The sequence below is a fragment of the Triticum urartu genome, chromosome 2 (assembly GCF_003073215.2).
Source record: "Triticum urartu cultivar G1812 chromosome 2, Tu2.1, whole genome shotgun sequence".
In the NCBI taxonomy this organism is placed as follows: Eukaryota; Viridiplantae; Streptophyta; class Magnoliopsida; order Poales; family Poaceae; genus Triticum; species Triticum urartu.
Genome location: NC_053023.1, coordinates 78130021 through 78146210, shown reverse-complemented (window position 1 = coordinate 78146210; position 16190 = coordinate 78130021). Strand labels below are relative to the sequence as shown.

Sequence of the window (16190 nt, the reverse complement as noted above, 5' to 3'; positions counted from 1 at the left end):
GGGCGCGGCCGGGGGAGCACGAGCCCACCACGGCGGAGCACCAGCGCCGGAGAAGAACGAGCGGGGTGGGTGAGTGGGAGAAGAAAAAGGAGGAGAGAGACAGGATGGGATGGATGGGTGGATGGCAAGTGGGGCAGGCAGCACATGCAACCGGACAGAGGCGGACGGGGAGGGCATAGATAGCGCCCGCTTTATGTCCACTTTTGACCCAAATTTTCTTAAATTTGAGACAAAAATGAGTCCGCGCGGATACAAAACGGACAGCAGGTGAACGCTGCCTGTTGGGTCAATTTTTATATGCGGATGACCCAAATGAATAAAATGGATCGCTCCACTAAAGTTGCTCTTAAAATCCATAATTGTTAACGTAGGCTTTAAGTCCAGCCCAGTAGACATTGACATGCAGCAGCAGCATCAGAAATTCAGAAGAGCAGTGTCAGCCGTTGCGTGCGCGCGCGCGAATTCGATATCGGCGAATGCCAGGCGAAGCCGTCGCTTTGACGGCCCCGGCGTACGGCGCTCTGATCCACCGCCTCGCCTCCACCGGCCGCGTCGATGCCGTCCACGCCGCCCTCGCCTCCGCGCGCTCGGCCCTCGCCCCCGCCTCCCTCCACCCGCTCTACGTCGCCTCCATACGCGCCTTCGCCCGGGCCGGCCGCCTCCAGGCCGCCGTCGACGCCTTCGAGCGCATGGACCTCTTCGCCTGCCCGCCCCAAGCCACCGCCTATAACGCCATAATGGACGCCCTCGTCCACGCCCACCACCACCACCAGGCTCACAAGGTCTACGTCAGGATGCTCGCCACCGGGCTTGCCCCCGACCTTCACACCCACACCATCCGCCTCCGCTCCTTCTGCCTCACCGCCCGCCCGCATGTTGCCCTCAGACTCCTGCGCACTCTGCCAGACCGTGGATGCCATGCCAGACCCGTCGCATACTGCACCGTCGTGTCTGGACTCTATGCGCACGGCCACCCCCACGACGCACGTCGCCTGTTCGATGAAATGCTCCAGGGACCGGTGTTCCTTGATACTGCCACTTTTAACAAGGTCCTGCATGATCTTTGCAAGAAAGGGGATATCTCTGAGGCTGCCGCGCTTCTCGCCAAGGTTCTCAAGCGGGGGATGTCTGTGAACAGGTTCACCTACAATATTTGGATCAGGGGGCTCTGCGAATGTGGGAGGTTGGCCCAAGCCGTTGCACTTGTAAAAGAGATGGACGACTACATCACACCAGACGTTGTGACCTACAACACGCTCATCCGTGGCCTTTGCAAGGGCTACAGAGCCCAGGAGGCTGCACACTACCTTCGTAGGATGATGAACCGGGGCTGCATGCCAGATGATTTCACCTATAACACCATTATTGATGGGTACTGCAAGATGGGAATGATGCAAGAAGCTACTGAGCTCCTTAAGGATGCTGTCTTTAAAGGTTTTGTACCGGACCGGGTCACATATTGCTCCTTGATCAATGGCCTATGTGCCGAGGGTGATATCGAGAGGGCGCTGGAGCTGTTTAATGAGGCCCAAGCAAAAGAACTGAAACCTGATCTGGTAGTGTACAATTCTCTTATCAAGGGACTCTGTCGCCAGGGGCTGATCTTGCAGGCCTTGCAGGTCATGAATGAGATGTCCGAGGACGGTTGTCATCCTGACATTTGGACATACAACATTGTTATCAATGGGCTGTGCAAAATGGGGAATATTTCGGATGCCACAGTTGTGATGAACGATGCCATTTTGAAAGGATACCTTCCTGATGTGTTCACCTTCAACACATTGATTGATGGGTACTGCAAGAGGTTGAAGCTGGACAGTGCTCTTCAGCTTGTTGAAAGGATGTGGACATATGGCATCACCCCTGATGCTATCACATACAATTCGGTCCTTAATGGTCTCTGCAAGTCTGGGAAGGCCAATGAAGTTAACGAAACATTCAAAGAGATGACACTTAAAGGATGTCGCCCAAACACTATTACCTACAACATACTGATAGAGAATTTCTGCAAGTCCAATAAATTGGAAGAGGCCTCTGGGGTGATAGTGAGGATGAGTCAAGAAGGACTAGCTCCTGATGCAGTTAGCTTCAACACACTTATTCATGGATTTTGTAGGAATGGTGAGATTGAGGGAGCGTACATACTTTTTCAAAAATTGGAGGAAAAGGGGTACTCCACAACAGCTGATACATTTAATATCCTAATTAGCGCATATTGCAGTCAACTGAACATGCAAATGGCTGAAAGTATTTTTGAGAAGATGGTCCAGAAGGGATATAGACCTGATTCGTATACTTATCGCGTCCTAATTGATGGATCATGCAAGACTGCAAATGTTGACCGTGCATACGAGCATCTCGTGGAAATGATAAATGGGGGTTTCATTCCATCAATGGCTACTTTTGGCCGTGTAATAAATACACTCGCAGTGAACCATCAGATTACGGAAGCTGTGGGCGTTATTCGTGTCATGGTTAGAATTGGAGTTGTTCCCGAGGTTGTAGATACCATCTTGAGTGCTGATAAGAAGAAGATAGCTGCACCAAAGATACTTGTTGAGGACTTGATGAAGAAGGGTCACATTAGTTACCCTACTTATGAAGTACTGCATGAAGGAGTGAGAGATAACAAACTAAATAGAAAACAGGAACAGAATAAATATATTTAGCATGGTTGCCTCACAACATCAGTCATTCACTCAACCACAAGTACTTGTTTGAGAGAAACCACAAGTGCTTATGTCATTAGGTCCGCAAAATCTTGGATGCAACAAACTTGATCACCTCAAGGTTATACTTTCATATTTCTGCTCAGAATAGGGAGATCATCTGTTCTTAGATGCAAGAATACAAAGGTCTGTGGTAAATCTCTATGCTTCACACTTCTTGTATTAAGAGTTTCCTGCATTAAGTTTCAATCTGCTTCACGTTAAAAGTTTAGTGGTGTGGGACTGTTAGAGTACGTAATGGGCCTAATGGCCTGGGCTGCCGGTATATCCCGTTAGTCTTAGGGTTAATTAGAGATAAGGGTCGCTTGCTTAGGGGTCAAGTAAGCCTTGCTTGGGAGTCAAGTAAACCTCTCTATATAAAGAGAGGAGATGTATCAATCTAATCAAGCAAGAATTAAGAAGGAAATCCCTTCCATCTTGCCCGGACGTGGGCAAAAGGCCCCCGGCCGGCCCTCTCGCGCCCTCCTTCTAGCAGCACCATAACAATTTGGTATCAGCCAGCTTCGGTTCGATCATGTCTTCACTGCCGCCCAACCCGTCTCTTCCGCTGCCGGGATCCTCCGTCACACCCGCCCCCGCCGTCCTCACCCCGGAGGAGGTGTTCGGGGCGCTGCGGGACCTAACCCAGGCGGTCCAGAAGATCCGCCTGTTCTTGGCCGGGTCCTACGGGCCGCACCCAGCTGCGCCGCCCATCGCCGCCACCGTGCCGCCGTGGCTGCCGTGGCAGCCGCCGCACCAGGCGGCCTCCGCCGCGCTCGCCGGGTCACTGCAGCAGCCGGTGCAGCTGCCATCCACCGCCCCGCCCTGGCTGCAGTGGCAGCCGCCGCTCCTGGCGGCCTCCGCCACGCCCGGCGATCCGTCGCAGCAGTCGCTGCTACTGCCCCAGGGCGTCCCCGCCGCGCTCGCTGGGCCGCTGCAGCAGCCGCTGCAGCTTCCATCCACCGCCACCACCGCCCCGCCCTGGTTGCAATGGCAGCCGCCGCTCTTGGCGGCCTCCGCCGCGCCCGGCGCTCCGCTGCAGCAGCCACCGTCGTTCAGCTCCGGCCCTGCATCGACCGCGCCGGTGGGAGTCCCGATCCACCAGATCATGTTCCCGTCGTCGCCATCACCGCTTCCCCAGGGCGTCCCCATCCAGCAGATCAAGTTCCCGCCGTCGCCGTCACCGCTTCCGGCTTGGATCACTACCCGCCACGTGTCGGCGGCGGTGAGGCTGCAGGCTGCTGCGCGCGGCCTCCTAGCGCGTCGGCGTGTGCGGGAGATGCGTGGTCTGCAGCTGCTGCTCGTCCAAATTGCCCTTCGCTGTGCAAAGGACCTCAATCTCGTCCACTGCGTCGGGGATCTTGGGCATACGGTTTCCCCCATGGGCGGCGGGCATGCTGTTTTTCCCGCGGGCAGCGACCTCAAAGTCTGTGACATCGGCGGTTTGGGGGGGCGCTCCCCTCCTCGTCATTCTCCATCGCAAGCCCTCCACTCTTCCCAGTGCGGTGCAGACCAACAGCCGTCCGGCGGGGAGAAGGCAGGGTGTCACCGACAGGAGCACACCGCGTAGCACCACTGCATTCCGCTGCCGGCCGCCGCGAGGGCGCCTCTGCTGGTCGCTCTTGCGACCACTTCCAGGTGGCCATACACATGCACTCCTTTTGTCCAGGTGATGTCCATGGGATCCAGGTGGCTGTACACGTGCATGTCCGACGTGCGGATGGTGTCCACTTTCTGTTAAGGGGTCCAAAATAAAGCGTTCCGGTCCATTTCAGGTTGAGAGTAATAAAACAAGCCGAGATGTAAAAGGCTTGTTTTTAGGTGTTAGGTTTGTGTTGCGTCGAGTCATGGTTATAAGTTGGCTAGGCTGTAGCTCAAGGACAAGCTGCATGTCCAGGTGGGGTGTAGTGTTAGAGTACGTAATGGGCCTAATGGCCTGGGCTGCCGGTATAGCCCGTTAGTCTTAGGGTTAATTAGAGATAAGGGTCGCTTGCTTAGGGGTCAAGTAAGCCTTGCTTGGGAGTCAAGTAAACCTCTCTATATAAAGAGAGGAGATGTATCAATCTAATCAAGCAAGAATTAAGAAGGAAATCCCTTCCATCTTGCCCGGCCGTGGGCAAAAGGCCCCCGGCCGGCCCTCTCGCGCCCTCCTTCTAGCAGCACCATAACAGGGACATTAAACATATATAGGATTTCACCCTTGTTACTCATGTTTTAAAGTGTTGTCCTGGAAAAAATTTAGATGCCGTACCATCTCTGAGGTAGAAGATGGCTCCTAAACTTGCTTCCCAATTGCCGGTTATTGTCTTCTGGGACTACTAACTAGTGAATTAATATTACATGTCCAGATGGAGAACCATGCTAGTAGAAGTAAGTGCTGTTGTGTGCTTTGTTTATTTGCCGACAAGAACTGTGTTTTCCCTGCAACTGGAAATGTTTCAAGTCTGTCATGCCTCCAAAGAAGATTGAAGTGGTCAAAGTATCAAGGTCCTTCTAGGTGGAGATACATGGAAATAAAAATCTTCAATAGTCTGCGAAAATATCCCTAAGAAGCATCTATAATCTTTGGTGAGAGAATGGTGAGCCTACTTCAACTGTTATTGGACTTCTCTTAAAAATTATGAATTGCCCTGATTCATATTTAATTTCCAGCTAACTTTGCTCAAAAAGTCAAAGAGCTGAGGATTCAAACAAGGTACAAACAATTTCTTCTAGTTATAGTTTTCTTCCAAGGTTCTAGCATGGCTCTATACATAGAGGTGCAAGCTTGAAACTTGACTGATGTTTACTTTTGAGGTGATAAAATCTCACCAGGATGTAGCACTTGGTTTGCAAGTTTGGAACTGATTAACTGAGTAGTTCTTACAGTTGAACATTGTGCTCATTTTGTCGAATCAACAGCAGGACAGTGCCTATTTCCTTGTAGCTGGAACCGAGGAGGTGTGTATAACTGGCTATTAGCCTTGATGACTGTACATGTATAGTTTTTACACTCGCTCATAACAAGATGACTCATAGTTCATTATTAAACTTGCAGGTTTGCTGCAATATCTATTCCAGGAACCAGAATTTTCCTTAGTTAACTTCCAGCTGCACCTGTAACTTTGTAAAGTTGTACTGAGAGGCCTATTATGTGGCATCACGCTTAAATTCATTCCGGGTCTGGAAGAAGAGTAAATTATGGAAGTAAAATACCATGAGAAATCTGAGTGCATGCCCATCTACTTGCTACCAGGCTTGGTTGACTCTTGACAGAAAGAAGGCATTCAAGAGTTGCCTGAGTTATGATTTGATAAAAGGAGATAATGTAGGGAAATGATGTTGGCATCAGATAATGTAATCATCCTCCAGTTGAAGTATTCTACGACTGGACCAACTGAACCACAAGTATGGAATCAAAATAAACAACACATATGCAGACAGAGAGTGGTTTCCATTTCTTTATTTAGACGTTTTCTAAAACTGATCAGCAGGTGCATCCCCTTTGGCCGTGCTGGATCCTTATTAGCTTATGTCATCACGATATACAGGAGAGCGAATACTAAATATAGGCCTTTTGGCCCTTTTCAATCAAAATCAGGACTAGGTACTACTGATACATCATGGAGTGTTTATCCCCCCCCCCCCCCCCCCCCCACCCCCCTACCTTGTTGTATTGTTCTGTGTTTTATTCGATGTCGTATGGCGGTGCAGTTGCTTCTTATTGTATGTCATGTTTGGTGATGGAAGAAGTTGACTCATTCTGCAAAAGGAAAACCACAAACCAATATAGAACGTTTTGACTTATCACAGGGCTAGCTGGAGTCCAGTACCTACCAACTCCTTGTTTTAAGCTTAACGTTAGTGCTAACTCGTTTCCCTGCCACGTTGCCTTGGGTCTTCAACTTGAATTAGTATATTCATATCCTGATGCTGATATGATATGATATGTCTTCCACTCTGCACTAGCAGTTCTATGTTTTTTTTATACTCTAGAAAGCAGTTCTATTTTTCTGGGGCACATTGTTGACTGTTCAACTTTTGTACTAACTGCAAATTCTACTAGACCAGAGAATATAGTACTAGTATTTTGGTAGATCGTATTCTGTATTATTTTTATTTTAACTAATAACAGGACAGCTGGTGGCTGAAAGGGTTATTTCCCTTGAAAATTATATAAGTGGAGTTGATAAGAGGCCCGCCTCAAACTCTCAAAGCACCTGCTTGTTTGGCGCCACCTCTCATCTGTTTGTCGTTTGCTTACTCCTGCGGATTCATCATATTCCAGTAAGTTCCAGGTCTCATAAAAACCTCTGCTAGCTAGAATCAAATCAACTCTTTTCTTGGCGACCTTTTTGTGATTTCTTGTACATCAAGAGGGGAGCGTTCTTCTTGGTGAAGCCTCCCCCTCTTTTTTTTTCTCCATTCCTTTGTCTTTAGGGGACATGCCAATTAACTGTAAGAAGTACGAACTTGGTTAGCTTCCATATCTCATGACCCACATGTTTAGATATGTACTAGTTAGAGAGCATAAGCGGATCATCTATTTTCCCAACGGACATTTCTTCACTCTTATATTTCTCCTACGTTTCTCGAAGTAATTATTCATGATTTCTGAACCAAAAACCTGCAGCAGACTCTCAAGTGGGAAACCTCATGTTCTTGTGTTCAGGTCTTTACAAGCTGCCATCAAGATGTTGCCGCTTGAACATAAGCCCGGGCACTGAGTTTTTTGGATGGCAGTGACCTGCAGGACCTCCAAGATATCTGCCTTCCGTGGTTGCAATTCTTGTGGGTCCTACTTTTAATCTTGCAAGTGCTTCAAAGGGAAGGCCTGCACTGCAAGGGAGTAGTGAGGGAGGCAGAGTTATGGGAGTTGTGCTTCTAGATTTCTCTCACAAATTGATCAAACGACGAGCTTGTCTACGGTGGAAGCAAGCAGGCCGCGCATCTTACCGTTGCAGCTAGTATTTTCTGGCAGCTTGCTCCCAGTCTGCAACTTCTCTTTGCTGTGTTTGTTGCATGAGGTTTGAGCTGTGAGCACATGGGGTTGAACACAGAATCGTTGCGAGGCTTGTGTTCTGATCGTCTATGGAAGTATGCAGTATTTTGGTCAATCAAAAGCGAGAAGCATGGGTAAGTCCTACTGTTTGTTCTCTTGATTTTTTGCTTATCTGTAGGACAGTAGTACTGAACCAACTTGGTGCGTCAAATGTAACAGGACTAAAAACATTCTTATCATATAAAGTATATACCATCTAAAATTTTGCAACTGTTAGTCTTATTTGTCGTTAATCACTATCACTCTTTCAGTTGCATAATTTGTAAATTAACTTTCAGCATCTTGACTTGGGAGGATGGCTACGTCGACAAGATGACCAAAAACACGAGAGATCATTACGGGGGCTCAGCTGATGGTGACAACCAGATAATAACACCTACTTCTAACGATGGCCAATATCAAAGCTATCCATTTTGCCCCATCGAGGCAGCATTACTGCGCATGTCTAGTCATTCGTATTCTCTTGGAGAAGAGTAAGCATGATTGCGCGTTGTTCAACTTCTTATAATCAACGTCACATAAACTGTTTGATTCTCTAATGATTTTAACTTCAACAGAATTATTGGTAAAGTGGCCATTATGGGACAACATTGCTGGATTTCTTCCAGTGATCTTCGTTCAACTTTGGTGTACAAGGTGAGCTAAATTTACGCTTTTCGTTCCACACCACAACTCTCTGGAACTTGCATAGCACTTTAAGTGATTTCACAAACTTTACTTTTTTCAGTATCACGAAGACTGGCAATTTCAGTTTGCAGCAGGAATCAAAGTAAGACCCACTTATTTTCACTTCAGTTGTCCTCTCCAACAATGTATGTCTGTGTTCAACCAGCAAACGCAGACTTGCATGGCTAACGTGGCAATTCTTATTTCTTATTTGTAGACAGTTCTACTTGTACCAGTTATTCCTTATGGGGTTCTTCACCTGGGATCTTTATGTATGGTATGTTCAGTCGTTATTATTGTACCCACATGTTTCCTAAATGCATTAGTGCATTTATCATATTTAAGAGAATCAACATGATTTAGAGACTTTTGCGGGTTCCAGTTCCAGTTCCATTTCTAGATTGAAACCAAGCTGGTTCTGTACCTCCCCAGCAGCATTGTTTAGGGAACTCACACTATTGCTGCATAATCAGCATATTGTGTGCAAAAACAACATCAATTGCTCAGACTTGATGTGCAACAATCTTCACATAGAATATATTGAGGCTCTTCCTTCACAAGGTCTCTGTCTCTTACTTGTGACTAATCAGTGTAAAAAATTCTCAAGCCTCAGGTTTTGGAAAGTTCAGCACTGGCGACACACATGAAGGACCTGTTCTATAAGATTTACAATCCCTCAATTCCTCATAATCCTTCAGCCACAGGGTTCTGCTACTCAAATTCTTTGAAAAGACCTACTGCAGATGTATCGTTGGATCCCGCAGATGTTCTGGCCCATGACTTATTTGATGTGATCAACAATTCTGCTCAGCTATTTACCATTGAACACCTTAGTCTACCACATCCGTTCACTCCGTCCGAGTTTCCAATGTTAGAAGATGTCATTACAGGAGCGTACGATATTGGTCTAACAACTTGCTCAGATGAGAGTGATCTGTGGACCAATGTTCATGAAGCACCATCTGAACTCACTCACTGCAAGACACTGGTCGACCCGGAGATGAAAAACCTCTCATTTATGGATAAGTTGATCAATTCCAACAGCAAACTGAGTTGCACATCAGTAATTAACATACAAGATGCGGATTATAATAATATTGATGATTTTATTCTGGCATATATGGCACAAGAATATCAGGAGCACACATGTGGCAGCACTTTAGTTTTAAATGATGATGTTGTAACTTCAGATTCTTCAATTCACTCAAAGATGCACAAAGATCTTGAGGCAATTCCCAGGGAAGATATTGAGAGCTTCATGTGGCATGGTAGATTGAAACAACAAGAGTCTACAAGCCACTCTCTCCTTCAAGCGAATGGAAATAAAGCATATTCTTACTCACACCTCGAGACCAATGATTATGCTGAATTCTTAGTGGATGCTATAACCAACCAGGTTGGTAATATCCCAAACAGTTGCTCGTATCACTCGACTGATTCTTCGACTTCAAGTGAAACACAAATACAGAGAGAAGATCATGCACTGAGGTTGGATTCTTCGACTTCATGCGGAACACAAATACAGAGAGAAGATCATGCACTGAGGTTGGAGGAATCGGCAATCCCAGATCCCTTTGGTGGTCGAGAATTTTCACTTACATCAGTCGAAGAAGGCTTCATGACTTCCAAAATGACTGTTTCGCTCCCGAAGGGAATCAACAGGACCATGACTGAAGAATGCGTGGTTCATACAATTCAAGACATGCACAGGGAAATTTCAGTTGAAATAAAGCATGAAGGCGGAAAAAAAGAACTGCACAGACCAAGACCGAGAGACAGGCAACTGATTCAAGACAGGATGAAGGAGTTGAGGGAGCTCATTCCAAATGCATCAAAGGTCTGGCTTCTGAGTTCTAATAGTTGATGTATCTCCTTCTTTTCAATTGTGTTTGTTTGCAAACAAAAAGTGCATTGATTGTATCTTGTTGCGAAAAACAGTGCAGCATTGATGCTCTCCTGGACAAAACAATAACACAAATGCTGTTCCTCCAAAGTGTATCGGAGAAAGCTGAGAAGGTGGGCTTCTTCAAATTTATGTGTGATACTGAAAAATCAGAAACCAACGATTTGCAGAAATCGTGTGATATGAATTATAATGCTCATTGAATTCGTTTTCATATCATAGTGAATTCTCACCATAGGACTATGAGTACTTCCCAGCTAAGGCCACCTAAAGATCTGACCATTTGTCTTTCCAACTTAGAAATTTTAGAAGAGAAAAATTAGAGTGGAACCCGTTAGGACCAGTTTGAGAATTTAAACCTTTTTTCTTGGACTTGGATCTGTATGCTACTATATTTAAACAAGCGTGCAGTATCCTGTCTTCATTTCCTGAGATAGTAATTATTCATTTTCTTAATCTATAAACCATGATGTGCTATTGCCTGTTAGTTTGCACCATACTTTTCCACAGGTTAGTTTTTAAAAGATAGTGTGGTGGCCGAATAACAAGTGAATACCATGTCACTGAAGCAGCTTCAGAACAAAACAAGAAATGAGAAGTTCGGTAACAAGGCCAAGAAGAAGCTGGAAAACTGCCCGCTGAGAGTGGAAGAGCTCGAGGAACCTGGTCATCTTCTCATTGAGGTCACTATATAATGCTGCATGCACTAGTTTTCATCATTGCATTTGTAACCGGTCCATGTTACCTGAACCATAGAAATCATTTTGTGCCCAGATATTGTGCAAGGAGTATGACGTCTTTTTCGAGACTGCGCATCTGTTCAAGGGCCTTGAGGTCAGCATACTGAAGGGAGAGCTGGAGCATCGTTCTGGCCAGCTCTGGGCTTGCTTTGTTGTTGAGGTACGTATCATAGTTCCCTGGTAGCTTGAATGTCTGCGATCAGTCACGTACGTTTCTAAGAATCTCATATCTGGTGGCGTGTTCGCAGGCTTCCAAATGTACAAACCAGATGCAGATTCTTTGCCCACTGATGCACCTCTTGCAGAGGAGATGATTCCATTGCCGCGTGTTCAGACAAGTGCCGCCTTGCAGCTAGTCCAGTTTCCGTTTCAATAAGAGTGTGCAGTTACAGAATATACTGTTTCATTGCAGACATCTGTTTCCTTCTCTGAGACATATGGCAACCCAGAGTTGCTTATGCTGTTACAGAATATACTTTGATCACAGGACTGTGAAATGCTATGGTGTGAAAGGAATGCATTGTGTACCAAAAGTTCATCATATGAAAGATGCCTATAAACTACTTATTCATTCGATTTTTTTGATTTTTTTGCGGGGGCATTCAATTTCAAAACAACCAACCTACTCCCTCCATTCCAAATTACTCGTCGTAGAAATGGATGTATCTAGAACTAAAATACATCTAGATACATCCATACCTGTGACAAGTAATTCGGGACGAAGGGAGTAGAAACTATTCATTCATGGAGGTGACAGCGAGTGCATGTTTGCTCGCTAGCGCGGATGAGCAGACCCCTCAAAAAGGAAAGTACCAGGCGTCTATAACATTTGTCCTCGCGTGGTTTCCAAATCCGAAATTATCTGGCCCCTTGTTTTCGAGTGTCTATAACAGAAAAATGATTCCATTGCCCTCAGTCTAGTTTGTGTGATTTCTTTGTGTAACACATATTAGGAAATTGCATGCACAAAACGATACATGACGTGCAAATGATTCGGTTTTGAATATTTTCAAAGAAAGCTGTGGCTTTTGAATTGAACATTGGAATTAAAATAAGGACGGCACAGCGATGGCACGGATTCACCTAGAGTCTTTCTCAGAGCGGTGGACCGAATAAAAAATGAAAAAAAGAACCTTTTTTATATAGTTGACTCTAACTGGCTGATAACGCGCGGTTTTCAGCAAGTTTTCAGCCCATGCATTTGGCTTCAACAAGTGTTCCTACAAAGCCACATCCTCTCATCACTACCGATCGTTTTCTCCACCGTTTATCCCTATTCTCACACGAAGCATACTACACCCTGCTTCCGCTCTCCTCCCACCACCTTCAGACCATCGGCTGCGTAACGTAGCACCGATTGCTGCACGTCAGGGGAGCGGATCATTGTTGCTGCTGAAGTTGAGTTGCGAAGCATAGATTACTACAAGACTTGGGCAGCCCCGTTGCTGTAGGCCGCCAGGAGCTACATGGGTCGCGACGAGTTGCCATGCCCGGCTAGCATCATGCAACTCCCCAAGCGATCTCGAGGATAGAGCCAGTGGCCGCCGCTGCAAGACAGGGCAATGGTGTTGCGACCACTACTATGGTGGAAGGTGGTGTTGTTGTGAGCGGCGCCAGCCGGTGATGTTGCAGTGCTTCGAGCACGCTTCGATGCTGCGAGGCTGTCCAATGATGTTGGAACGCTACTGCGAGGTCATCGAAGTTGTCGCGATTGGTGACGTTGCATCAAGCCGGTATTGTGAGGGAACTGCCATGTGTGAACTGTCGTAGTTCTCGCCCGTGTCCAGGAGCTCGCAGGAGTCGTCTCTCGCGCCTGCGTGGTCACGACCTCGCCGTCGCCGCCGGTCCTCTCGGTCTGGCCCGAGCTTTATCTCCGTCAGTCCGGTCCAGGAAAAGAGGACCGCGGCGTTGCTCGGTCCAGTCCCCCGGCGGCCGGTCCAAATGGCGGCTCGGTCAGGGACCGGCCCGGCCCAGCCCGTGTCCACCCTGACCTAGATGGTGCATCACTGAGTTTGGTGAATTGTGTGTAACGGTTAGATTTTGTGTGGTGGTTATATATACCCCTCCATCCAACCTCCATTCATAGAGAGTAATCAGAATGCGCCTACACTTCTATCATACATTTTTTGAGAGAGAACCACCTACTCATGTGTTGATACCAAGATATTCCATTCCAACCACAAGAATCTTGATCTCTAGCCTTCCCAAGTTCCTTTCCACTCAAATCATCTTTCCACCAAATCCAAATCTATGAGAGAGAGTTGAGTGTTGGGGAGACTATCATTTGAAGCACAAGAGAAGGAGTTCATCATCAACACACCATCTATTACCTTTTGGAGAGTGGTGTCTCCTAGATTGGTTAGGTGTCACTTGGGAGCCTCCGTCAAGATTGTGGAGTTGTACCAAGGAGTTTGTAAGGGCAAGGAGATCGCCTACTTTGTGAAGATCTACCCAAGTGAAGCAAGTCCTTCGTGGGCGATGGCCGTGGTGGGATAGACAAGGTTGCTTCTTCGTGGACCCTTCGTTGGTGGAGCCCTCCGTGGACTCGCGCAACCGTTACCCTTCGTGGGTTCAAGTCTCCATCAACATGGATGTACGATAGCATGACCTACCGGAACCACGCCAAAAATCTCGGTGTCTCCAATTGCGTTTGCACACTCCAATCCCATCCCTTTACTTTCTTGCAAATTGCATGCTTTATTTTTCGCTGCTCATATACTCTTGCCATGCTTACTTGAAATGTATTGTGAATGTTTAAACTTATCCTAAAACTCCACCTTAACTTAAAGAAATCAAAAACTGCTACTTTCCTTTGTTGAGGGTCTAATCACCCTCTAGACACTTCTTCTCAATCCTATAATTGATATAAGAGCTTTGGTCTTCATTACTTTGGTTTAATCACCATTGGAGGAAGATGGATAAGTCTACTTTGGGGATTCTTAGACGTAGAGTACCTATACTTGATGGAGAGTTCTTTCATGAGTGGAAAATTGAGATGCTTGAGATTTTCAATGAATATCACTTGAACAAGTACATTACTATTCCTTGTGCGCGCCTTGTTGACCCCTTGCATCCTACCTTGATGAGTCTATTGACATGATCCGTAATCTTAGAACTGTCAATTTAATCACTAGAGGATTACCTAGAAACTTGATTGCTAGCTTGACTGCTCTTGATTATGCTTACACCATATGGAGATTTCTTGAGGAACGATTTCCAAATTACTTCGCAAAACTTAGATGAGATTCTTCACAAGTCTATTGCTTTGAGTAAGATGAATTCCAATGATCCTAAGTTTTGTGATTGTTTATTCGAGCTTACTAACCTCATGCGTGCCAAAGGGGATGTTGGAATCATTAGCAACATCATCTCCGAAGTCATTAGAATTCATAAAGATGAACATTGTGATGATCACTTATCTAATGAATCACTCTCTCTAAGAATTGATCAATTACAAGACAATGTTGAACATGGATACTATGATGAGGATGATGATAGTGACTTTGATCTCGATGAGTCTATGAGACACTTTGGTCTTATGGCTAATCTTCGCGGCTACATGGCTGGAGGAAAGGAATGGGTTCTTGATAGTGGATGTACCGATCACATGACCGGATACAAGGACATGTTTCGTGAGCTGCTGAAAACAACGGCCCTCGAAAGTATGTCACTTTTGGTGACAACTCAAAGGGTAAGGTTGTTGGCCTTGGTAAGGTGGCCATCTCACATGATAGCTCCATACAAAATGTTATGCTCGTTGAATCTCTTGGCTAAAATTTACTTTTCGTATCTAGACTTGCTGACTTTGGCTTCAATGTCCTATTTACTGAAGTAGATTGCCAAGTGTTTCGTAGAGATAATCATAATATGGTCTTTGTCGGTATACGTAGAGGTGATCTATACATTGTTGATTTCACTAAAAGGGCTCAACCTAGAACTTGCTTAATTGCTAAATCTTCTAAAGGTTGGTTGTGTCATACAAGGTTAGGACATGTGGGCATGCGAAATCTTGATAAGCTTATTAAAGGTGATCATATCCTTGGAGTGAAAGATGTTATATTTGACAAGGATAGATTGTGCAGTGCTTGTCAAGCAGGAAAACAAGTTGGAGGAAGCCACCCCGTGAAGAACATCATGACCACGAGAAGACCACTCGAGCTACTTCATATGGATCTCTTTGGTCCCAATGCCTATAAAAGTCTCAGTGGAAACTCATTTGGTCTAGTCATAGTCGATGATTTTCAAGATTTACGTGGGTGTTCTTTCTTGATGATAAATCGCAGGTCCAAAAGATCTTCAAGAACTTTGCTAGGAAGGCCCAAAATCAATTTGAAGTGAAGATCAAGAAGGTTTGCAACGACAACGGAACGTAGTTCAAGAGCGCAAATGTGGATACCTTTCTTGACAAAGAAGGGATTTCACACGAGTTCTCGGCTACGTACACGCCTCAACAAAATGGAGTTGTTGAGAGAAAGAACCGGACCCTTATTGAGATGGCGAGAACGATGCTTCATGAGTACAAGACGCCAAAACACTTTTGGGTAGAAGCGGTTGAGATAGCTTGTCATGCAACAAATCGCCTATATCTTCACAAGCTACTCGGCAAGACGGCATACGAGCTTCTCACCGGTAACAAACCCCAAGTTTGATACTTTCGAGTATTCGGCTCAAAGTGTTACATTCTTAATAAGCATCGTCGTTCTAAATTTGCTCCTAAATCTCATGAGGGTTTCCTACTTGGTTATGGCTCAAACTCTCACACTTACCGTGTCTACAACAATTTCACCCGAAAGGTTGAAGAGAGGGTAGATGTGAAGTTTGATGAATCTAACGGCTCGCAAGTAGAGCAATTGCCAATTGATGTAGGAGACAAAGACCCTTCGGAAGCAATCCAAGACTTGTCTATTGGCAAGATTCGTCCAACGGAGGTGAAGGAGAGTACCTCGTCCGTCTAAGTGGAAGCTTCTACCTCACGACAAGGTGAACCAAGAGTTGACACAGAGGCATCCACAAGTGGGACATGCCAAGATGAAGAAAACGAGGAAGTACACCAAGGAGAACCTCATCAACCTCCTTCTCCACCTCGACAAGAGAACAACAATGTCAACAACGAAGAAGGCCAAGAGGAAGAA

General features: G+C 46.0%; 2 protein-coding genes across 13 annotated transcripts; both read left to right on the top strand.

The window, feature by feature from the left end:
* Window positions 1–408: 408 nt before the first annotated feature.
* LOC125535938 (putative pentatricopeptide repeat-containing protein At1g74580) lies at window positions 409–5886 on the top strand. Of its 6 annotated transcripts, none has more exons than XM_048699013.1 (5): window positions 409–2855; window positions 5057–5276; window positions 5361–5403; window positions 5577–5648; window positions 5746–5886. In XM_048699013.1, the coding sequence occupies exon 1, from the start codon at window positions 477–479 to the stop codon at window positions 2667–2669; it is 2193 nt and encodes a 730-aa protein (XP_048554970.1). In that variant the 5' UTR covers window positions 409–476; the 3' UTR covers window positions 2670–2855; window positions 5057–5276; window positions 5361–5403; window positions 5577–5648; window positions 5746–5886. The 6 variants fall into 6 exon arrangements, with proteins under 6 accessions (XP_048554970.1, XP_048554968.1, XP_048554969.1 ...); XM_048699011.1 differs by having other exon boundaries at window positions 5523–5648; XM_048699012.1 differs by having other exon boundaries at window positions 5057–5287.
* A 490-nt stretch (window positions 5887–6376) lies between these two features.
* Window positions 6377–11646, top strand: LOC125535939 (transcription factor EMB1444-like). 7 transcript variants are annotated; one of them, XM_048699020.1, is made up of 11 exons: window positions 6377–6974; window positions 7360–7823; window positions 8028–8222; window positions 8307–8385; window positions 8477–8518; window positions 8633–8692; window positions 9029–10252; window positions 10354–10431; window positions 10888–11001; window positions 11093–11218; window positions 11307–11646. In XM_048699020.1, exons 2-11 carry the CDS (start codon window positions 7732–7734, stop codon window positions 11370–11372), a joined length of 2076 nt encoding a protein of 691 aa, XP_048554977.1. In that variant the 5' UTR covers window positions 6377–6974; window positions 7360–7731; the 3' UTR covers window positions 11373–11646. The 7 variants fall into 7 exon arrangements, with proteins under 7 accessions (XP_048554977.1, XP_048554971.1, XP_048554976.1 ...); XM_048699014.1 differs by having other exon boundaries at window positions 6379–6974; window positions 9023–10252; XM_048699019.1 differs by having other exon boundaries at window positions 6386–6974; window positions 9023–10252; window positions 10891–11001.
* The last annotated feature ends 4544 nt before the right edge of the window (window positions 11647–16190 follow it).